General features: G+C 48.1%; 1 protein-coding gene across 1 annotated transcript in view; it reads left to right on the top strand.

Moving 5' to 3' along the window:
- Window positions 1–22,823, top strand: part of LOC130022174 (zinc finger protein 420-like) — an 86,193-nt gene extending 63,370 nt beyond the window's left edge. Inside the window, exons 4-6 of the mRNA XM_056112941.1 lie at window positions 19,433–19,462; window positions 21,379–21,654; window positions 22,785–22,823. Coding sequence (XP_055968916.1) covers window positions 19,433–19,462; window positions 21,379–21,654; window positions 22,785–22,823 — 345 coding nt within the window. The remainder of the gene's footprint in view (window positions 1–19,432; window positions 19,463–21,378; window positions 21,655–22,784) is intronic.
- The last annotated feature ends 2,331 nt before the right edge of the window (window positions 22,824–25,154 follow it).

Below are 25,154 nucleotides of genomic sequence, written 5' to 3' on the forward strand. Positions count from 1 at the left end.
GTACTACCTCTCCCGCCATCGGGGCTTTGATATTTCGTCTCTCAACTCATAATTACTGCCCAATTTCAGTGCTTGGATTTACTTCTAATGTTTTTTGTGAGACTTCAGCAGGATTCAGGGTTTACTCCTGGACTCTGCACTCAGAGATCACTCCTGGATGGTATTAGGGATCCTAGGGGATGTCAGGTATCGCAACTGGGTTGGCTGTGAGAAACTCCTGCTGTGCTCTCTTTCTGGAAATATTTTTCAGCTTAAAAATAAGGGTCTCTTGCCACCTTTGGCCATTTCCAGATTTATTAAGCACTTAGTATTACTGAAATATGTGATGAGTTCATGAGGGGCTCAGGAAACTCCATGTGGCGCTGGTCCAAGAGAGACAGTACAGGGAGGAAAGTGATTGTCTTGCAAGGAGCGCACGTGAGTTCAATCCCTGATCCCATGTTATCCCCAAGCACCACCAGCGGTGATTTTTGAATACAGAGTTAGGAGACACCCCTGAGCATTGGCAGGTGAGACCTGAAACAAGACAAAAACCAACAACATATTGTGCTGATCAACCTCTTGTTGGCCATACACAAGGCCAGGTCTAGAGTATTGTGGTATATTCAGGGTCCACCTATTTCACTCTTAAATTGAAACCTGGGTCTTACCTCTAGAATAACTACAAATATGTGGCATTTTGGAAATAGACATTCTGCTGATGCCTTTCAGATATTTGCCCAGTTATATCAGGAAAACATAACAGAGCTAGTTTGGATCTGAACAATAGTACATGGAGGTGTGCCTTGCATTGCCTGAAGGTGACCTGTTCAATAACCAGCATCACATATGGTTCCCCGAACGTCACCAGGTCTGCTCAAAAACAAAAACAAAACCTAGTGTAGTATTGCCAAGATCCTCACAATTTTCCACTAACCGGATCTTTTCCTTAGTATGAGACTCTTTGGACTTTGAGCACTACAGAGATGTACTCTAAATTCGTGGCATCATTTTCCAACGTTTTTTTTTTCTGACAAGTTCTTGAATTGCATGTTGTGTTCAGTTCCAGAACTGAAACCGTGGCTTCAGGATTTGGCATTACAGCACTTTGATTTGGGAATGAGGTCAGCAAGTACAAGTGTGTTGGTAAGATTCGCTAATTCAGAATAAATATTATTATGCCAGTGGCATAGCTCAGTGGACCAAGTATGTGATTGTTAAGGTGGAGGGCTGGGCGTGGCAGGGAGGAATTCCAAAGCCTGATGCTTAGAGTAGAGGACCCTTAGCTTCACTAGGTACTGAAATCAACCATGTATAAAAATACTGTGAGTTTTCACTTGCTTGACACTGGTGGTAGTTTACAATTCTAATTTGTGGGTCCTAGAGATAGTGCAGTGAAAGATATACTTGTTTTGCACAGGGATGGATATTCCATGCCCAGCAGTCCTTATGGTCTCCATAGACCCACAGAACTGATCCTAGACACTGCATGGTGTGGCCCTCCATCCACACAACCCCCTATAAATAGAAATTACAAAACAGAAAAAAAAAACAAAAAAATTCTTTGATCCTGAAAGCCATCACTTATGGTAAGAGCTTTGCATTGGCCACTCTGTCTGTCTCAGCTGTGTGATGATGCAGCGTTGCCGTCACTCCTGCATCACAGGTTCCGCAATGAGCATTAATCAAACCCACATGTGATGTATTTCATTTTGTCTTTAAAAGGGTGAGTCAGTTTTCTATAGGAGGAATTATTTCCATTTTGCTCCTTTATTAAGTTGGGGGGGCAGGAATTCACAGAATTTACTGACTCTGTGTCCATCAATTTTGTGTGTCCAACTTACAATAACGTGAAGTTATTCTATAATAAGAATCCATATGTCGGTAATTGCATTTGTATGGTGCATATGTGAGAAAACACATCTGAAAGACTGAAGTTTTTTGACAGAAGACTCGGAGAATAAGTGTTAATTGGAATCCTTCTCTGCTGTTCTACAGGGAAACAGCCAGCCTGAGAGGAATGTCTCTGATCCTTTGCTCTGTGACAATGTTTTGAGTGAGCAATCCTGCCCTTCGTGCCTTGGGGACACCGAGACAGGCGGGATGTCTTCTGAGGGTGATCAGAATGGCGAGAGCGACCTCACTCTGAAGAAGCCCTCACCTGGAAAAAGTTCCTTGGAGTGTGTTGTTTTCAGTTCAAAGGTAGAAAATCCCCCAGTGGGGCAGCATCTAGGGAGAGCAGCACTGTTTATAGTGAGACCCTCACAGCGACGTACCCTCAACCAAAGTCACCATGAGCAGAACACATCTAAGTCTAAGGAATGTGGGGGATTCTCCCCATGTTCTCAGCACCGTGGTATTCCCTTAGAAAACCACAGTGGACAGAATCCCCGGAAAAGTTGGCACCAACAACAAAGTGTGAGTCAAGGTTTACTCCATCGTGACCATATGAATATAAATGCAGGAGCAAAACTTTATGCATGTGAAGAATGTGGGAAGGCCTTCACTAAACCATCATATCTTTTTATGCATAGGAGAATTCATACAGGAGAGAAACCACATAAATGTCAGACTTGTGGGAAGGCCTTTATTCAGACCTTACATCTTAATAGACATATGAAAACTCATAGTGGAGAGAAGCCTTATATATGTCAGGAGTGTGGCAAAGCCTGTACTCAATCCTCAAGCCTCAGTGACATACAAGTATACACACTGGAGAGAAACCGTATAGATGTAAAGAATGTGGAAAGGCCTTTGCTGGGGCTGCAAGACTTAGTGTACATAGGAGAGTTCTCACTGGAGAGAAACCGTATATATGTAAGGAATGTGGAAAATCTTTTGCTGGAGCCTCGGGACTTACTGCACATAGGAAAAGTCACACTGGGGAGAAACCATATATTTGAAGGAATATGGGAAGACCTTTGCTATGGCCTCAAGTCTTAGTGTACATAGGAGAATTCACACTGGAGAGAAACCGTATATATGTAAGGAATGTGGAAAGGCTTTTGCTGGAGCCTCAAGACTTATTGTACATAGGAGAATTCACACTGGAGAGAAACCATATATCTGCAAAGAATGTGGGAAGGCCTTCTGTCAATCTCAGTACCTTAGGAAACATAGGAGAATTCACAGTGGAGAGAAATCTCATCAGTGCCCGACATGTGGGAAAGCCTTTATTCTGTGTTATTATCTTACTGCACATAAAAAAATTCATCTTAGAGAGAAACCTCATCAGTGTCAGACATGTGGGAAGGCATTCACACATTGCATTTCCCTTACTATACACATGAGAATTCATACCGGAGAGAAGCTATATATATATATATATATATATATATATATATATATATATATATATATATGTAAGGAATGTGGGAAGGCCTTTACTAGAGCCTCAAAACTTAGTGTACATAGGAGAATTCACACTGGCGAGAAACTGTATATGTAAGAAATGTGTGAAGGCCTTTCCTGTGGCCTCAAAACTTAATGTACATAGGAGAATTCACACTGGAGAGCAACCTTATATATGTAAGGAATGTGGAAAGGCCTTTGCTGGAGCCTCAAGACTTAGTGTACATAGGAGCATTCACACTGGAATAAAACCTTATATATGTGACGAATGTGGGAAGCCCTGCCATTCTGAATACCTTGCTCAGCACAGTAAAATTCAGTGGAGGGAAATCTTATCAGCATCAGACATGTGGGAAGGTCATCACTTGGTGCTATTCTCTTACTCAATATATCAGAATTCATACTGGAGAGAAACCGCATATATGTCAGGAAAGTGGGAACGGCTTCATGTTATCCTCACACCTTAGTCAACATAGAAAAATTCATACTGGATGATTTGATCCCTTAATAATAGTCTCTAAGGTCAGAACAGAACAGCTCAGTAAAGCGACTTTCCTTTGGACAAGATGGTCAAGGGTGTTACAAAAGTGAAGTTACGAGGGAAGTAAGCCTGCCTGCTTGTGACGGCCTTCTCCTCATGTCAGTGAAAGGTACCTGCTGATTTTCACCCGGGCTGCAGCTATGTCAGTGTACCAGTGCTGAGCTTGCTTGTTTTATTTAACTTGTAAATAATGGGTCTTGGTGATGAAAATTAGGAGAAAGTTGACTGAATAAACCAATACAAAATCACCCCCTGCTCATAGCTGTCATGGCTCACCACTGTGTTATTGTTTGCTCTGCTTCTGGCTTGGCCAAGAGGTGCTGGTTAGTAGTAATTATGGGAGAAATCACCCAAGATGCTGATTTGAATCCTTTGAAATTGGAAATAAGGCAAACCTTCATTCTTCAGTCCTTTCTGTGTTAGGATTTGGGATGCTTGAGCACCCTGTGCCTCTGGTTTGGGAAATTCAGCGTGGGTCACGCCAGATTGTAGGGCACTTTCACCCTTGCTTTTTTCACTTGTTCTGGATAACCAGGCTTTGGGGGATGTGCTGCTTTTGAGGGGTGCTTGGGGGCTGTTCAGTGGTGCAGGTATCTTGGGTGATGGTGCGTTATCCTGAGAGCCCTTGCAGCCACGATCGCAACCAGGTCCAAGATGGCACTGGAGGATGGGCACATGGACTTTGGGCCTTGGTTTGAGGGACCTGCAGAAAGTAGAGGTCTTAGCCATCTCATACCTCCCTACTCAGGACAGCGTGTAGCCCTGTTTGGAGTCTTTGGACTGGATATAACACTAATCAAAATTCCAGATATGTCGCTGTCATTTTTATTGGCTCCTGTGCTGGGATGGGGCCGTCGGGGCATGTCTTTACAAGTGAGAGGTATTTGCCTCTGAACTTTACTCTTTAGATTATATATATTTTTTGCTTTTTGGGTCACACCCAGAGATGCACAGGGGTTACCCCTGGCTTATACACTCAGGAATTACTCCTGGAAGTGCTCAGGGGACATATTGTTGCTGGAAATCAAACCCGAGTTGGTCGCGTGGAAAGAAAATGTCCTTTCCGCTCTGCTGTCACTCCAGCCCCTCTTTGGATTAATTTTAGTAGCTCTTTGTATTAAGTGGAGTTGGAAGGGAAGAAAAGACATTCTTCAATGTTCAAGGCTTACTTCTTGTTCTGAAGCTCAGGAATTATTCTGGGCTGCTGCTCGGCTTCTATGGGATGGGAAAGTTTGACCTGGATCAGCAAGGCAAACATCCTACTCGATTTATGGTGAGTCTAACCCCAATATTGGTGTTTTTTTTTTTCATATCAAGTATTTCTACTTCCTGGTGGTGTGGTGCCACCAGCAGGTCAATCTGTGGCTGTGAGGCGAGTGTATCAGCAGACTGATGGCACCCTCAGACTTCCAGATACCCCAAAATTGCTGCTGTGCCTTTGGCTGGACTCCAAAACTTGGTGCAAAGTTTGCCAGGAAAGTAAACAGCCAAAAATTAGGTATGTGTGAGACACACCAAGAAACCATTTCTTGCTCAGCTATATATATGGAGGTAAGGCTTCTCTGGTTCCTGATCAAACTGCTTAAAGGACATTATCCCATAGACTCAGAGATAAATCTTGGAACCCAGCAGCCTTTGCAGAGATGCACCCAGTCACCGCAATGGGCTACCAGTGCCAGACAACAGCAAGGGGGAAAGGGTGTGTCCCTCTGCCTGCTCCCCCTTTGGCTTGACAGCTGCCATCTTCCATTGGACATCTGCCGTTGGACAGTCAGGTTCGGGCCTGCTGTGACAAACACGCAGAGCCTCATGAGATGGGGGTGACATGGCTCTTTCCTCCCTGCCCCAAGGAAACCCTGTGTCACTACCCACCAATGGACTCTCTTGCTTGGGATCAAGCTGGTTAACGGCCATGATCCCAGAGACTCAGAAACAAATTTCGGAGCCCAGCGACTTTTAGCAGAAATGCATCTGTTTCCCATAGTAGGTTACCAGCTCTGGGCCACCCCAGGTGGAAATAGGTTTCGTGCCTAGGCCTGTTACCCCTGGCGGCTCGGTGGACACCATCTCCAATGGCCTCTGGACGGTTAGGTTTGGGCCCGCAGTGATGAAACATGCAGTACTGAAGGGGATGGTGGTGAAGCCAGCCCTTTTCTCCCAATGCCAAAGAGACCCCGAGTTGCCTGGCGCCCATGAATGGCCTCTGTGGCTCATGATCAAGCTTCTTAATGGCCATGATCCCAGAGATTCAGAGACAAATCTAGAAACCCAGCAGCTTTTGGCAGAAATGCGTTGGGACCACACATTAGGTTACTGTCGCTGGGTCACACAGGGGGAAAGAATGTTGTGCCTCTGCCTGCTCCACTTAGCGGATCCATGGCCAACATCCTCCAGAGGCCATTGGAAAGTCAGGTTTGGGCCCACAATGACAAGATACAATGGGCCTCACAGTATGGGTGTGGAGGTGACCATTTCCTCCAGCCCCGAGACCCTAAGTTGCACCCACAAACCGCCTCTATTGCTTCTGATAAAGCTGCTTAATGGCCATGATTCCATAGACTCAGGAACAACTATCAGAACCCAACAGATATTGGCAGAAATCCCTCCATATTGTTAAAATTTCAAAATAAGAAAATCATATGTTATTTATAACCTGCAATAGAAAATAAATTGTCTATTGTTGCCTTTTCGGCAGATCTGAGTGCTTGGGTAAAATCCCAAATAGTAATGGTGGGTCTGGTGTCAAAATATTGAATGTGATCAAAGTAGAGAGAGAGAGTGTAATGTGGAAATCATCTGCCCCACAGGTAGGGGGAGGATGTCGAATGGGGGGTATAATGGGGGTTTTGGTGGTAAAGAAATGGGCTCGGTGAAGGGATGGGTGTTTCATTGTATGAGCGAGATTTAATCCCGAAAGTTTTGTAACTGCTCTCACGGTGATTCAATAAATAAAATTATGAAAAAGGGGGGGAAAGTAAGGTGGAGTTCATGCCCATTTCAATCAGCCTAATTAATGGCTGAATAAACAGCTATACTCCTAGGGAAAAAAAGGAATTTCTACTTTCACATGCCCAGTTGCAAACAGTCCCTTTCTCTTCATCACTCCCTGACCAGGATATTAGGTATACTGGTTCTTGGGGGTGGCTACATTGGTAAACTTGTTGTTTTATGTTTTTCTGAAAGGGAGATATTTGAGTATGGGGAAGCATCCTCCACCCAGACCCTCCATATTCCAGTAGGCAGGGGACACACCCACCAACTGGCCCCCTGGTGCCGTGTAATGTGTAATCCCATCAACGGCCAAGACCCAGAGATTATAAAACCCAGATCCCGGAAGAGAACAGCGCAGAGTCTCCTGCCACCGTGCCTGGCTGTCCTCGCTGGGGCCCCTTGGAGTGGAGTAGGTTGAGTTTCCCTCCCTCCCCCCCCGACCAGGGCTCTGGTGGCCGAAGACCTCCAGAACCAGCCACCACCATGGTGAGACCACTCCCTGCACACCTGAAGGTACCGGCAGAGGAACAAAGGCATGCATGTTCCGGGGCTGAGATCTCCCAAGCCTGCTCAGATCGGGGCTGAGCATCCTCCACCCATATCCCCAATATTCCAGTAGGCAGGGGTCACACCCACCAACTGACCCCTTGGCGCCATGTAATCCCATCAAACGGCCAAGACCCAGAGACTATAAAACCCAGATCCCGGAAGCGAATGCGGCTGAGACATTATTATTTCATGCTTACTTTGGACAAACTGGCAGGCTACCAAATGTAACCTGCCCACATGGCAGAGTGTGGCAAGCTCCCCGTGGCATAACCAATATGCCAAATACCAGTAACAATGATGGGACTAATTCTCCTAACCCTGAAATTGCCTTGAATCTCAGGGCTAGGATGAAGAAGACGTCACTGGGGCCTGCTCAAGGTAATCGACGAACAAAAGGATGGCCGTGATATGATCGGGGAAGGGGAACTTTGCTCAGGGGTCACTCCTAGTGTGCTGAGAAGAAATTCATTTTAGAATTGGCCAGAGCCATAGTAAAGCAAGTACAGTGCTTGCCTTGCATGTGGCCAACCCAAGGTACTCCAGTCCACAGCATCTTTGAGTTGCTCACTGGAAATTGAGCGTCTCCTTCTCATCCCTAGAACAGGTGATGTGGGGGTGCGGCATGAGGGAAGAATGTCTAGTGGTTTGGCCCAACCCAGTGTTGCTTTCTTTTGGTCCTACTGGGTCTGTGCTTAGGTATTACTCTGTCTGGTGCTCACAGGAGCAGTGTTCATTGGCTTTGTCCCTGGAGTGGCTGTGTGCAAGTCCATCAACTTTCAGTATAGTGCCATTGTAAGAAATCTGGCTTCCATACTGTGATTACTGGGGCCCGTCACCCTAAAGTGTTGGTGGAGGCCGGTTTCTCCCTTCTAAAGTGGGGAGACGGGAGAGGCCCTGAGCTCCTCTACGGTGTTGCAGTATATCCTTTGGCCCTATTGTGTGGAGTGGGATGGCCTCCTCCTCCCCTTTTGTGTGCTGATTCAAGATGCAGTTACCTATGTCAACATGGCAGAGAGTTTTACCCGAGAGGAGTGAACATGCCTGGTTGCCTCTCAGAGGAATCTCTACAGGGACGTGTTGCTGGAGTCAAAAGAGAAACAAAGAGATGGGGGACCACTGATTGATGATCAGAATGACCCATTTAATGCAAAGCTGTTAGCATACTTACAGAACATTGAAGGGGTTTGATGTATAGGACTACACATAGGGGTGACTGCACATGCCCTGCTCAGGTTCCTGCATAAATAGTTCCTTCCATTGATAAATTAATTGTGCTATACTTCAATTCAGTATGTTATTTTGGGACTTGTTTCGGGGCCACAGTGCCCATTCCTCCTGGCTCTGTGATGAAGGATCATTCCTAGCAGTGCTCCAGGACCCACGGAGGTGATATGGATTAACCCAGTCAAACAGCTTATGAGGCTGGTGTCTTATCCACTCTGCACCAGGCCTGCAACTTCATTCATTATTTTTTGGTTTTGATTTTGTTTGGGGGCTACACACAGCAATGCTCTGGATTTCTCCTGGGAATATATTCGGTAATTTCTCCTGGCAGTGCTCTGGTGCCATCTGGAGGTCAGAGATCAAAACTGTGAGTGTCAGGCATGTGTCCGTCCCCTGGACCTTCCCTCCAGCCACAGGTTCATTTTTTCTAGGGTCCCACCCCATCAGACAGAGGATTGTTTATTGGAATTACTTCCAGTGGTTCTTGGGACACTTCAGCATGGCTCATTTCGATCTTAAATTGAAATATGGTTATTCTGCCTACCTGCCAGTTACTGAAACAATCTGCTTCATTCCCCCCCATGGACTTGAGTGTGAGAGCATTGGTTCACCCTATTACAGCATCAGGGCACTTCTCCTTACTCCCAGCCCCACACTGTGTGACCAACCACTCCAGGAGCTTCCTCTCTACTCTTACGTATAAGCCCATCCACGTTGCAGCACAGATTCACCTGGGTTTTCCGAAACAACCTCTCCACACCTGGAGCCTGGCCCTGTATATGCTGCCTGCGGAGCCTGAAGTGACATCACAGCGCAGGAGCTACTGGGTACACATTTTGTTTCTGACACGGATGCTTCAGTCACGCTACCCTTGGGAACCCGCGGGAAGGAGGAAGTGGCGTTCTGGCATGGCACGGGGACTCTGAAGGCCGATTTTGTGGCAGGAAGGGAGCGGCCTCCCATGAGCACCCCATCTCTCCACTGTGAGTGGTGGAACCACGTCAGCTTGGGGGATTCTTTCGTGCTTGTTTTTCCGCTTATTCCCCTATATCCAGGTAGTTCCTGAGGCGCAATTGCCTCCAGCTCTGTGATGGTGTAGCAGCGGGTGGCTGCAGGCTGGGTGCAGGGGATTGGGCATTGAGGTGCGGGATCTGCGTAGGATGGGGGCTTGACGGTCCCGACCCTCCCAGCACAAACTGCACTGGGCCCTGTCCTTGAACCTTTGGGCCAGACATAGGAGTCAACCTAGAACCTCCAGACTCACATGAGGGGCATCGCTTCAGCCTCTTGCTGCCAAAGGAACCGGTTTTCATCCTTGTTTGTCACTGGCTGCTGTGATGGGGCGAAGCCACTGGGGGTGTGGTGCTTGCAGGTGGCTGGGTTTGCCAATTAAAATTCTTTTGTAGCTATTTTTATTTGGTCTTTCTTTTTTCTGGGGTGGGTGGTCAACCCGTAGATGCTCAGGTTTTATTTCTGCCACTGTGCTCAGGAATTATTCCTGACGGTACTCTGGGGGCCGTACGGGATGAAGAAGATTGATCGGAGTCAGCAAGGTAAGCATCCAACCTGTTTTATTGTCTGTTTTATCCCTGCATAGGGCTGGAGCGATAGCACAGCGGGTAGGGCGTCTGCCTTGCACGCAGCCAACATGGCTGACCCGAGTTCGATTCCTCCGCCCCTCTCGGAGAGCCCGGCAAGCTACCGAGAGTATTCTATATGCCAGACACAGTAACAACAAAGTCTCCAATGGAGACGTTACTGGGCCCACTCGAGCAAATCGACGATCAACAGGAGGGCCTTTACCTTTTACCTTTACCTATCCCTACATAGTTTTATTCCCAGATCAGGATTTTCTAGTCTCTTAAGTCAAGTAGCAAGCCACCCCTCACCCTCATCTCTCCCTGGCCAAGTGACCCCTGGTAACTGGTTGTTGGGTGAGTACAGTGGATAAACATATCTTTGTATTTTGTTTTTTCGTGTATTTTTTTTCTTTTTTGAAGGAACGGGTTTTTTTGGAGACAAGAAGCTCTGCTCAGGGATCACTCCTCGTGTGCTGGGAAGCAATTAACTGATAAATGTCCAGAGCCAAAGTACAGTGCTAAGGGCACTTGCCTTGCACAAAGCCAACCAAGGTTTGAGCCCCTGCATACGAGTAAAAGGCGTATAATGAGGCTTTAAACACCCACTGTGTGGGGCTAGAGAGAGAGCACAGCGGGGAGGGCGTTTACCTTGCACACAACCAACCCTGGTTCAATTCCCAGCATCTCATATGGTCCCCTAAGCACCACCAGAAGTAATTCCTGAGTTCAGAGCCAGGAGTAACCCCTGAGCATTGCCAGGTGTGACCCAGAAAGCAATAAATAAATAAATAAACACCCACTGTTTGACTCTAACTATAGCAGGCTAGAATTTGTCATTGCACATGGCATTGTTTTCTCTTTTCTTTTCTCTCCTGCTTGGTTAGAGTTACCAAGTTGCTGTACTTCTGGGCCACATCCTGCAGTTTGTCGGTCTAACTCCTGACTGAACTCAGGGCGCACTGCTGCCAGGGTCAGGGCACCATAAGGTATGCTTGGGTATTTCCTTGGGACAGCCAACTGCAAGCTGATAATGTATACTGTTATATTGCTGTGGCACATGAGATAGAAAATGTTTAGTTAGAAAGTAGACTTACACAAGAAGTTCTGACTGTCAGACACAGTTCCTATCATGATCTTTAGTAAACACTCTGGATAATAGGATAATTATGCTCTACAACACACATTTGCGTGGTACTCAAATCTGTTCCTGCAAGACAGGAGGGAGTACTGGAAGAGGCTCACGTGGATATGCAGATTCTGGAGTAGAGTAGATCAGGACCCAGAGGAGCCCGGTTCAGCAGGACGGAACTAGGACTGTGCTTTGGGCTCATATGGGCCCAGAAGTGATCCTGGTCCCTGCAGAGAGTTCCCATATGCATGTCCCTGCCCAGGTGCCAGAGGGCACCTGATAGTTTGCCCATGCTGAGGCCCTTTAGCTGAGCCCATGGCAGTGCCACTTTCAGGCTGAGGGTCACTGGGGCCAGCATTGATGCCGGCCTGCAGGGGGTGCTGATGTGCTTGGGCACCTGGGCTCAGATTCAGCCCCTTGCTGTACCTGTGGGACCTTTCTGTAGTTTTTAGGATGGAGTCCAGGGACTCAGGCAGGGCTGCCGTTTCCTCTCCTGTATCTGGGACCCAGAGCTTCTGTTTGGACATGTAGCCCAGATTCCAACCCACTTTAACATCCTCATGAGAGGAAGAAACTTCTACCAGTGTCTTCCTGGAGTGGGTCAGAGTTCTGGTGATAATATTTTCCCCATTGAGAGTATTTCTGCCTCCAAATCTGGGGCTTCTGGTACGGATTTAGGGGTGGGGTGTGCTCCTCTTTGGTGCTCATGGCTCTGACTTCTCCAGGTCTTTGCACATGGCCTCCTGCCGATCTTCAGGAATAACAGATGCTGGAGATGATGATGACACATCATCTGACACACTGTTGCCAGGAATGAGGTACGTGTCAAGATGACATGGTGCAGTGCCAGGAACTTGCTGTCTTCCTGGCCCATCTGTCTCCAGTTCGTTTAGGAAGGAGCCCTGGACTGAGATTCCTGGAAAGGGTTTCCAACTATACTGTATGAGGTAAATTTTGTCCCAGTTTGTTTTGTTGTATATGGATTGAGTCCTCACCCAGAGGTGCTCCAGAAGTACTCCCAACTCAGTGCTCAAGTGTCACTTCTTTAAGAACTTGGGGATCTTACAAGGTACTCGGGGTCCAAGGCTAACTTTGGGATTTTTGGTTATTTTATATTGGGATGTGATGTGGGACCAGACCTTGTGATATTCACAATTACTCCTGACTCTGCACTGCAGGATAGCACCTCAGAGTGCATGAAGGACTGGGTGTGACTGAAGAATCGCCAGCCCTATCCCTACAATGCTGCTTGATGCTTTGTTTTCTTTTATATTTATTTTTGTGCCACAGTGGAGGTGCTCAGGGTTTCCTCTTGGCTCTGTGCTCTAGGTTCACACCTGAGGGGCATTAGGGTCCCCTGGTGTGTTGGCCCCATATGTATCCTGGCATCTACAGTGACTCGGGCCCCAGAATATGTGTTTCCCCTGCCTTGTCCTTCCAGCTCTGGAGGGCTTCGCCTGCTCAGTCACAGTGTCACGTTCACATGCTGCTGTGCATGCAGTTCTGAGCTTGCGCCCGTACCTGGGAGACAAGCAAAGTATGTTGTATCTGGTAGAGGTGTTAAAGATCAAGACATTTTTGCCTCTTGAACAGGGATTAGAGGCAGCCCTGAACCGTGACTTCAGGGTCCTACAGGCACATATGTCCACACAGAGCTTTGAGTTTGCCACTGTACATTGACTGTCCCCTTCTCATCCCTAGAACAGGGCGTGTGGAAGTGTGACATGGAGGGTCGTCTGGTGTTTGGTCCAACTCAATGTATCTTCTATGTTTGGTGCTGCTGGTTATGTACTTGGGCGTTTCATTCTGCAGTGCTCACCAGAGCAGTATTCATTGGCTTTGTCCCTGGGGTGGCCCTGTGTTAGTCTAGTACCTGCAGGAACCTTGTAGTATAGTGTCATTGTAGCAGATCTGGCTTCTCTCAAGTGATTTCCGGGACCTGTCACCCATCATCCTGAAATGCAGTGGAGGCTGGTTCCTCCCTATGGGAGTGAAGAGAGGAGGAGGCCCTGTACTCCTCTAGGGCACTAGGGTGTCTCATCCTCAGGCCCCATAGTATAGAGTGTGATGTGTGATGGCCTCACTCACACCCCCTGTGTGTACCAGCTTAGGACATGGTGATCGTCCCCGATTTGGCCATGAGATTCACCATGGAAGAGTAGCCGTGCCTGGATGCCTCTCAGAGGAAGCTCTACAGGGATGTGATGCTGGAGACCCCACCAGCACCTGTGGGCTGTCGATGAGAGCTGCTGGGCCTGCTTTCAATGCCCAGAGAAACCCATGTGGGCTCCTAGGGGCTGGGCCAGACTGTGATTCTGATTGACTGGTAGGTGTGACAGCCATGCAGATAGCTGTTTCTCTACTTCCTTTCATTTTTTCCTTCCTTCCTTCCTTCCTTCTTTCTTTCTTTCTTTCTTTCTTTCTGTCATATTTTCTTTCTTACTTTCTTTCTGGGGCACACTATTGATTCTGAGGGGTTCTTACTGATTCTATACTCAGAAATCATTGTTGGTAGGCATGGAGAATCATATTGGATGCCCAGTATCAAACCCGGGTCAGCTAAATGTATTCAAGCACCCTATGAGCTTTTTCTTCCTTTACTAAATGGAATTACTATCAGCCAGAACAATAGTATAATCAGCCTGGCATTTTTTCTTTGTTGCTAGTCCAGGTTCAATCCACGGCATCCAATACGATCCCAAGACACAGCCAAGAGAATTTCCTCTGCCCAGATCCAGGATTAAACCTTGTGCATTGCTGGGTGCAACTCCCAAAATATACGAAGTAAATTTACTTCTATTACCACACTTAACTTTCATGTTTTCTTTTGTTTTGGTTATTGTTCCGGGACCACACCCAGCATTTTCTCGGGTTCTGTGCCAAAAGATCGCTCCTGGCAGTGATCAGGGGACAATTCGGGTACTGTGGATTGCAACCTGGTCAGGAGTTTGCAGAGTGCACGCCTAGACAGGCCTTCAACTTCATTTATTTTTTCTTTGTTTTTCTTTGGGGCCACACCTGGCGATGCTCAGAGGTTCCTGCTGATAGTACACTCATGAGTTCCTTCTGGTGATGCTCAGGGAATCATATGGGATGCAGGTTCAGGGCACTAAGAGTGTGTAGGGCACAGGCGAGCCCCGACCTTCTGGAGTATCTCCTTAGCACTTGCTTTATTTGCTATGAGTCCAACTTAATTTTTTTGCTTTGTTTGCTTTGTTTGGGGACCTACCTGGTGATGCGCATGGGTGACTCCTGCTTCTGCACTCAAGGATCACTTCTGGAAGAGCTCTGGAGACTATATGGGACGTGGGGACTCGAACCTAGATCAGCCACAGCAAGGCAGCACTGTCCCCACTGTACTGTCTCTCCAGCCCCTATTGTATTATCTGAAATGTCATTTTATTTATTTGAGAGGGGAAGTGTGGGCCACACCCATCTCTGCTCAGGGCTCCCTCCTGTGTCGGCCCAGGGCAAGGTAAGCGCCCTCTGCTCAATATCTTCTCACTAATCCCAAAGATTCTAACTTGAGTAATAATTTGTAAAAGTGTGACTCAAGTTTGTTTAGTTCTTTTACTTGTAATTTTTAAATTTTCGTTCATTTACTTTTTGGCTTTTGGGTCACAATCAGTGATGTTTAGGGGTTACTCTGGCTCTGCCTTCAGGAATTACTCTTGGCAGTGCTCAGGGACCTTAAGGGATACATGGGATCAAACCCGGTTGGACTGTGTGCAAGGCACACGCCCTCCCTGCTGTGCCATCTCTCTGTCCACTAAGATCATTTATATCTTAGCGCCTAACCCCCTCAGCTGATGTTCTGTTCAGTGCTTAGGGTCACTTCCAGTGTTCCCAGGAGACCAGATGGTGCCTGGAATCAAGTCAGAGGGTCCCACATGCAAAGCATATTCCCCAATCCTGTGCATTGTCACCCTGCCTCCATTGGACTCTTCTACGGATTTTAAAATTTGTTTGGGACCAAACCAGTCGGACTCAGGGTTTGCTACTGGCCTCTGCACTCAGGGATCATGGCTGGCTGGTAGGGCACAAACTTGGTTTGAATATGGGCAAGTACTTTGCCCCACCTCTGCCTACACCGCCTTCTATTTCCCTTTGTTTTTACCTTAAAATAAAGCTGGGGGTCTTGCCATCCTTGTCCTCACATGGGTGCTTGGATTTCCTCCTGACTGTGCACTCAGTGACCACTCTGGGAGGGGCTCAGAAACTCCATTTGGTTCCGAGAGCGTAAGTGCGGAGGGCGCGTCCTTACTCGAAGAAAACCGAGTTCAATCACTGACCTTCCATGGAGCCAATACTATCAGAAGTGATTCCTGATTGCGGATACAGGATTAACCCTTGAGCATTGCCAAGTGTGACCCCAAAACAAAACTACATACAGTGCTGAGATGAAACTTAAGTCAGCCATATGCCTGGCCAAGCCTAGACTGTTAGTGGTATTATCTGGGGCCCCATTATTTAACTCTTAAATTGAAACCTTATCTTATGTCTCACTCCCCAACAATCTCTGGCATATTGAAAGTGGATATTATGGTCATGCCTTTTCAGTAATATGGCCGGTTAGACCAGGGGCACATGAGGATTACTTGTCATCTTTTCCTTGTGACTAATCCATGCTTCCATCTCTGTGGGGACAGGGCTTTTTGGGGTGAAGCCAGTGTTAATCTCCTGGGTGGAAGAGGAGCCCTAAAGCCGGGGAGGAGAGGTGTGTGTCCCACTGAGTGTCTGAGGACCCTGGCTGAGGCCCTGGGCACTGTGTGGGTGCCTTGAGAGCATGTAAAACATGCTGCTGACCCCGAGGTCCTTGGGCTCCTGGATCAGGTGTCTGTGCTGTGCTCATGCTGCCCTTCACTCCCCTGAGCTGTCTGTTACCGAGCAATCCTACGCTTTGATTTCTTGACTTTGTTGTTATTCTTCCTCATCTGTCAGGTATGTGGAATAGTTTATGAGTTTCAAGGTCCTTGTTCCCCTGGCTGTATAACCAGCCTGACTGTACACCTACAGGGTCGGGTGCCCTTTCTGGAGCACTGGACCCCGCTCTTTCAATCAGACACCATGCTTATCTTTGCCTTTGGATCATGCCATGGTGCTTTGAGTATAGAAAGAAATGTAGTTTTCTTTGGTTTCGTGTCCTGGGGATTCCCAGCAGTTATTCCTGGTAGTTCTCAGAAGTTGCTTTCGGCGCTGTTCAGGGATCAACCCCTGTCAGCCTCATGCAAGGCTACCTGCTGTACTCTTGACCAACCAAAAGTGTTTTATTGCGTGCATGTGAAACTGTGAGTGTGAGCCTATAGTGAAGCTAATTGGAACCAGAATGGCAGTGCATCACAGAGGGTGTTTACCTTACAGACACCGCCTCCCTTCGATGTTTGGCATCCCCGATGGTATCCTGAGGATCACTGGGTCTGATCAAAAACAAAACCCAAAACGTTTTTTCGGGGATTGCCGTGCTCCTCCCAGAGACACTTCCAGCAGAGTTTTCCTTTCTATACGGTTGTTTGAACTGTGAGAATCATGGAGATGTCTTTCACCTGCTCAGCCATTCAGGGGTGTTGCATTCAACATGGGACTAATTCTTGTGTATTGTTTTTGATTTGAGAATTCAAATCACAGGTTCTGGATGTGGCATTGCAGCAATTTGATTTGGGAACATGGATATTGCATACATGTGTGCTGGTAAGATTCTCTTGTTGAAACTAAATATTATGCCATTGGGGGTACTTTGTGAACCAAGCATGTGACTTGAAAGGTGGTCCAGCTAAATCCACCAACCACATCAATGGTCTCAGCACCACAGGAAAAATATCAGAACCTGGGGCTGGAGTGATAGCACAGCAGGTAGGGCATTTTCCTTGCACGCGGCCGACTTGGGTTCGATTCCCAGCATCACATGTGGTCCCCCGGGCAGCTCTAGGGTAATTCCTGATTGCATGAGCCAGGAGTAATCCCTGTGTATTGCCGGGTGTGACCCAAAAAGCAAAAAAAAATAATTCAGAGCCTAATGCTGGGACTAGAGGGTCTTTAACTTCAGCGGGTGCTGAAATCTGGAAATTTATTTTATTGTATTGCTTTTTTTTTAAGTGCCAGGATTTTCAAAGTTATTCGTAGTTGTACTTAGGCATACAATAATTCAACACCAATCCCTGCACCCATGTCAGCTTCCCTCCACACGTGTTCCCATATTCCATACCCACCCCAGGCCCAACTCCACTCCCGCCTGTTCTGGACAACCACATGACTAAGTTTCAGTGATTGCGGCTTAGATCTCTTGTTTTCAGTTCTGTTGCATCTGTATTTTGGGTAAATGATTACACCCCTCACTCATGTCACTGGCATAAATGAAGCCCTAATCCCTGTAAACTTCTGGTTCTCTTCTGCCCCCAGATTTCTTTCCTTCTTTGACCGGTTTCTCTCTAAACACTGGAGTCAGGGATGATTTAAGTAGCCCCTTTAGAGTACATTTCTACATCCAGTGTTCTGTATTCCACAGATGAGTGACATCATCCTGTTTTTGTTTCTTTTTATGGCTAACTTCACTCAACATGGTATCTTCCAACCGTTTGGCAGCACATATACTAAAATTATAAAACCTAAAAAAAATATTAAATTTTTGCTTTTTGAGTTACATCCATTGATGCTCAGGGGTTACTCCTAGATTTCCACTCAGGAATTATTCCTAGGGGTACTTGGGGGACCATATGGGATGCCTGAGATTGTAGCTGGGCTGGCTGTGTGTAAGGCAAATGCCTACCCCTGTACTATGGCACCGACTCCCCCAAAATTATTTTTATTACAGGGGAAATACTGTGACTTTACATTTGATAGACAGCAAGGACAAGTGTGTTGAAAAGAACTCAATGGTTCAGCACTAGTGGTTTTGCATTAGGAAGGACACTTGCTTGGCACCAGGAAGAAAACTATGGTTCCATTCCAGCACACCACATGGCCCCCAGTGCCCCAGCAGCAGGAATCCTTGAGCAATGCTTGGTGTGACTCTCTCCCCACATAAGTAAATATAACAAGATAACAAAAAACTCAATGATCCTGCAGAGGAATCTGCTTCAGGTGAGATGTTTGCAAAGGCCCATCTCGGCTGTGTAGGGATACATCATTGCCTTCACATGTGAAGCCCGGGCTCCAAACTGAGCTAGAACCAAACCCAGTCTCAGGCCCCTTTTAATTTTCACTTTAAACTGAGGCTTCACTTTTCTGCAGAGGGTGTTATTTCCACTTACTGTGTCTGTTCTTTTGAGTTGGAAAATTTTTACACAGCTATGTTTTGGGGCGGGGGCTGGAGCGATAGTACAGCGGGTAGGGCATTCGCCTTACAAGTGGCCAACATGGCCGACCCGAGTTCGATTCCTCCGCCCCTCTCGGAGAGCCCGGCAAGCTACGGAGAGTATTCAATATGCCAGACACAGTAACACAAAGTCTCCAATGGAGACGTTACTGGGCCCGCTCGAGCAAATCGACGATCAACGGGAGGGCCTTTACCTTTACCTTTACCTTATGTTGTGGGAAGCTGACCCTTTAACTGACCAAGAGCCTACGTGCCTGTGCTAGGTACGGCTATCCTGACCTACGTGACCCTCAGCAGGTAAAGCCTATGGTATGGTAATCCTGACCTATGTGACCCTCGGCAGGTAAAGCCTGTGGTTTGGTAATCCTCACCTACGTGACCTTTGGCAGGTAAAGCCTGTCCTATGTATGATTATCCCGAGAAAACAATTGTCATGGCTGTAACTGACAATGATTAACTTAGGATAAGCTTTGTAATGCATGGTAGGTTAAACTTATAGACTCTGTAACTTTCCTAATCACATTTTGAGCACAACCCTTTGTGTAACTGCCTCACTAATATATACCCCCATCACCCTCAATAAAGCCTGTCCCTTTTTCTCTTTGTTTCTAAGCTCCATTCTGTCTCTCGTGTCTTGTGTTCATTCAGTCAGTCTTTCCCTGCACCTATGGATCCTAGGGCCACCTCCGTGGGCCGGAGAGTGGTCTGGCGGGGCCCCCCGCAACTGGCGCCCACACGGGGTGGTGCTGGCAGACGACTGCCGAACTCCCCTTCAGGAAGCGGTGGCCACCGGGACGCACGGAAAGGTAAGAGCACGCCTAATCAAAAATCCCCGTCTCGTTCGAGGCCAAGTGGGCAGATCCCCATCTCATTCGAGGCTGAGTGGGTACTAGCCCCTGCCTCATTATAGAGGTCTACGGGGCGGCATCAGGGGAGAATTAAGTGTTCAGTCTCATATGAGGTATATGATACGGTCACTGGGTTGGATAAGGCCCCCCTACGCCCCTTTGTCGTGTCCTTTGTGGAATGTGTGTGTGAGTGAATGAGCGGTCAGGGGCGTCCTCGCCTTTGATTCGAGTTTGTTGTTCCACAGCTGGGCACCCCTAAGATCCCCAAAAAGGCTACAGAATCCGGTTGGGCTGCCTGCAGTTCCACGGGAAACATATGGTCTATGGTGGTGCTGACTTAGACGTCGGCCGCAAGTCACCTTTGGCTGATCCACTACGGCTAAGTTTCCCACCGGCCAGAGAAGCACCTGAGTGGGCCCCTTTGTTGGGCCTCCCCCGTGTCTCGCATCTGTTTTTCCCAGGTATTCACGCGGGGGTACAGCCTTCCAGTGACCCATCTCCTGTCTCGTCAATCTTTATATCTTGTCTGCCTTCTATTCCTTTCATCTGTCTTACTCCCTCTCTTCTTCCTATATTTCTCATTTTCTGTTTCATAATCTGTATATTCGTGTGTATCTGTATCTTTGAACGCTGTTTCTCCTGACCTCTGACAATGGGTCAGAGTTTAAGGAAGAAGGAATTGTTTATTCATGGTTTAAAGACATCCCTTAAGCACCGGGGTATCCGGGTCAAGAAAAAGGATCTCGTAAATTTCTTTTTTCTTATTGAGAAGATCTGTCCCTGGTTCCCTCAAGGAGGGACCATCGATGAGAAATGTTGGGGCCATGTAGGAGACTGTCTTAAAGACTATTACAGGACATTTGGCCCCAAGAGAATCCCCGTTCCGACTTTCTCTTATTGGAATCTCATTAATGAGGTCCTTCGAGTCCGACATGTTCAGTCAGATTCCCACCAGATAGTTCAAGACTCTGAGACCTTAAAGATTATGGCCCTTCTAACCCTCACTCCCACACGCCTTCCCGTCCGCCTTCTGTTCTCCCCACCCCCACCGCAGAGACAGAGGAACCTTGTCGGTCCCCGTGTCCCTCTGTGTCAATCCCTATGCCCCCTGAGGAGCCACCTGAGAAACCTCCTGCAGGCTCTCAGTACTATCCCCCTGAATGTTCAATGCCACGCTTATATCCAGTCATCAGGGATCCCCTCCCCAAGCACTCCCCTCCGCATTCTGTGGAATTCCTGGACCTCCTGGGGCAGATCAGGCAACTTGATCTATCTCCAAATACCCCGCCTGACTCACTAAGCCCGCCGGTTAAAGAAGCTCGGCTGCAAGCCCCTCAGATCTTTCCTGCTCTCCGGTCTGGTAGATGCCTCTCACCTCAAGGCCCCTCAGGGGAGGAGAGGGAGGGAGCAGCCCAAGAGGCAGACTTCCCAGATGACCGTGAGGGCATCGAGGAGGCTCCTAATCCAGGCAGGGATGCAAGGGACTCAGAGCCAGGGGAGACCCACGTGGGAGCCCATGGACGACAGCGCTATGAAAGACTGAAGTTTAGTGATATTAAAGACATTAAGGATGCTGTTGCCTCCTTTGGTCCAAAGGAGGTCCAACTGCCCCCTTTACCCTGAGCCTTTTAGAATCCCTTAGCGAGAGCTGGCTCACCCCTAATGATGGGTTTTCCCTGACCCGTGCCGTTTTAAGCCGCGGAGACTATCTGCTCTGGAAGGTGGATTATCATGATCCCTGTCAGGATATGGCCCGGCGGAATCTCGCTGCGGGAGGGTCCTACTCCCCCTGGGTACTGAGCAAATTCCTGGATAATGATTCCTTCTCCTCTAACAAGGTTCAGGCTCAGTTCCCTCCTGGCCTTCTCACACAGATTCAGGCGGCAGCCTTGAAGGCTTGGAAGGGTCTCCCAACCAAGAGTTCCGTTGTCACCTCTCTTTCCAAAGTCCACCAGGGCCCTAACGAGCCCTACAATGACTTTGTTGGCCGCCTAGGGGAGGCTGCTGAGAGCCTCCTGGGGGGAGGCGACACTGATAACGACTTTATTTGCCACTTAGCCTATGAAAATGCTAATTCTGTCTGCCAGGACGTCCTTCGTACTCATAAAGGAGGCAAGACCCTCTCTGACTACCTCTGCCTGTGCGCCGATGTAGACCCCGCCTCTCACAAAATTGGACTGGCCATTGGGGCGTCCTTTAAAGGCTTAACCCATACTCCCATGACCGCTCCAATTGACCCTAGATTCTGCTTTGGCTGCAACAAGCCTGGTCATTTCCGGCGCCACTGCCCACAGCGAGAGAGGGCGCGCATGCCACATACATTATGCCCCAAGTGTAAGGACGGGTACCATCGGGCATCAGACTGCCACGTTGGAGTTACCTCTTGCCCGGGAAACTTGTCGTGGGGCCGGCCCCAGGGCCCCGTAATGCAGCAGGCAGGTGGGGCACCCCCTTTCTTCCTCCCCAAACTCTTCCACCTCTGGCCCTTGTTCCCCCTCCGGCTTCGATTCCCTCCTGCGTGCCATCCCAGGAAGCTCCAAATTGGACCTCCGTACCACCTCCCCCACAATCTTAACCCAGGCACAGGGACCTCAGCCCATCCCAGTTAATTTCCAGGGGTCTCTGTCTGCCGGAATGGTTGGCCTCATTATCGGGAGGGGGAATCTTATACTGGAAGAATTCCAGGTCCTTCCTGGCACTATAGATAATACTCTCACTGGCCAGCTTAGCATTATGGCCATGACTACGTCTTCCTTCCTACGTATAGATCTGGGTGCCCACATTGATTAATTGCTCCTCATCCCGCCTGGCCTTGCTCCTGGTGCCACCGGCCCCGTGCCACTGGGGGTGCATTTGGCTCAGGCTATAAAGGAGTGTAAGCCACTCCTGACCCTCACCATCTTAGGCAGGCCCTTTACCGGCCTTATAGATACTGGAGCTGATACTACCATCATTACTACTAGGGACTGGCCGCCCAAATGGCCACTCTCCCCCTCTTTAACACACCTGCAGGGGATTGGCCATTCAAAAAACCCAATATTAAGTTCAACTGAACTCAAGTGGCGGACCCCCAAAGGAGAGGAAGGCCACGTCCACCCCTATGTCCTCCCCGACCTGCCTGTTAATCTGTGGTGGAGGGATGTCTTGTCCCAAATGGACCCGATCCTAGTAGATACCAAAGGCCTAGATCTTTTACGTCAGCAGGGCTATCTTCCTAGTCAAGGTCTGGGAAGGCACTCCCAGGGCCTCACTGAACCCGTGATGCCTTCCCCCTCTGTAGGACGACAAGTACTGGGAAATTTACCATAATGGCCGTTGACTTGCCTGTACCCCACACTGATAAGATTATCTGGCAATCAGATGATGCTATGTAGGTAGATCAATGGACCCTGTCCTCAGAAAAACTGGCCGCAGCGGAGGCGCTAGTGCAGGAGCAGCTCGCTGCTGGACACATAGAACTGACCAATTCCCCCTGGAATACGCCCATTTTTGTGATCAAGAAGAAATCGGGGAAGTGGCATCTGCTCCAGGATCTGAGGGCAATAAACAAGACCATGGTGGTCTTTGGAGCATTACAACCTGGCTTACCATTGCCCGTAGTCATCCCCGCCCTATGGCACAAGATTGTTATTGACCTAAAGGACTGTTGTTTTTTCTCCATCCCCCTCCACCCTGCTGATCACCCCCGATTTGCCTTCAGTGTTTCCGTCACAAATTTCAGAGGCCCGATGAAGCAGTTTCAGTGGAAGGTGCTACCTCAGGGAATGGCCAACAGCCCCAGTTTGTGTCAGAAGTTTGTTGCGAGTGTTCTGTCCCCGGTCAGGGAACAATGGCCGGATCTTTACATCATCCATTATATGGAAGATATCCTGCTTGCTGGCCCACACCCAGATGAAGTTATGCGTTGCTGCAATCATATGATTGACACCCTAACTCATGCAGGGTTTTCCATAGCTCAAGACAAAATTCAGATGAGTGACCGCTACTCCTTCTTAGGCTTTCAGATCGACCGATCTAGAATCAGAGTCCAGAAGGCTCAGCTCATGACTTCCACATTGAGGACTTTAAATGACTTTCAGCAGCTATTAGGCAATATTAACTGGCTCCGACCCTGCCTTAAGCTGACACAAGATGACCTTAAGCCTCTATTTGACACCCTTCGGGGCGATCCTGATTTTAGTTCCCCCTGTACACTTACAGATGACACCCGACGCGCCCTTGCCCTTGTAGAGCGTGCCATTGATGAACAGTTTATCGTTGCCCTGAACTATGAGCTCCCATTTTCTCTGATAATTTTTGCGACCCCACACTCCCCTACAGGTCTTGTTTGGCAGACCCATCCCGTTTCCTGGTTGTCTCTACCCTCGACCCCCAGACGTGTCCTCACTCCCTATTACCTCCTTGTTTCCTCATTAGTCAGACTAGGGAGGGAATATTGCAGAAAATACTTCGGCTTAGAGCCAACCACCATCATTCAGCCCTACGACTGAGACCAGGTAAACTGGCTACTCCAGAATTCCGATGACTGGCCCATAGCCTGTGTCTCTTTTGAGGGACTCATAGATAATCATTACCCTCCAGACAGACTGGTTCAATTTTGCAAGATACACAGATGGATCTTCCCCACTGTCACTAGAAATAACCCCATCCCCGGGGCTCCCACTATCTTCACTGATGGATCTTCTAGTGGGATGGCAGCATACGTGCACCAAGAGAAGGTTGTCTTCTCTCGCACAGACTATACGTCCGCCCAGTTGGTGGAGCTGTCGGCCGTCTGTAAAGTTTTTCAGGACTTCCCTCAGACAGCTTTTCATCTATACACAGATAGTGCCTATGTAGCCTTTTCCGTTCCGCTCCTTGAAACTGTCAGCTATATTAAGGAATCCTCTCAGGCGACCAGTTTGTTCTTACAGATTCAACAGTGCATCTGCTCCTGCCGTCTCCCCTTTTTCATAGGCCATCTGAGAGCCCACTCTGGGCTCCCTGGCCCACTATCCGAAGGCAATGACAGGGCTGATTGGGCTACTCGGCTGATTGCAGCCTCTGTTTCCAGTCCAGACCCCGTATCCGAGGCCACTAAGACTCGTGCACTTCATCATCTTAACGCTAATACTTTAAGAATGATGTTTAAAATCCCTCAAGAGCAGGCCCGACAAATCATTAAGCAGTGCCAGTCTTGTGTCACCTTTCTGCCTTCACCCCACCTGGGAGTCAGTCCCAGAGGCTTGGTTCCTAACGCACTCTGGCAAATGGATGTCACCCACGTCTCCTCTTTTGGACGGCTCAGATATGTCCATGTGGTAATAGATACCTTCAGCGGGTATATCTGTGCATCTGCTCAGACAGGCGAGGCCTCTAAGAATGTTATCGCTCATATCCTTTACTGCCTATCTATCCTGGGGAAGCCTCAGTGCATTAAAACGGACAATGGCCCAGGCTATACTGGAAAAAAATTTTCAGAACTTTTTCAAACAATTCCAAATACAGCATACTACCGGAATTCCCTACAATCCACAAGGCCAGGGTATCGTGGAAAGAGCCCACTCTACCCTTAAAATGTATATCTCCAAATTGGTGAAGGATAGAAACCTATATGGTGCCTCTAACTCTCCTAAGACACTGCTGTCCCATGTGCAGTTTGTGCTCAATT

Source organism: Sorex fumeus, unplaced genomic scaffold (genome assembly GCF_029834395.1).
Source record: "Sorex fumeus unplaced genomic scaffold, SorFum_2.1 ptg000019l, whole genome shotgun sequence".
Lineage (NCBI taxonomy): Eukaryota > Metazoa > Chordata > Mammalia > Eulipotyphla > Soricidae > Sorex > Sorex fumeus.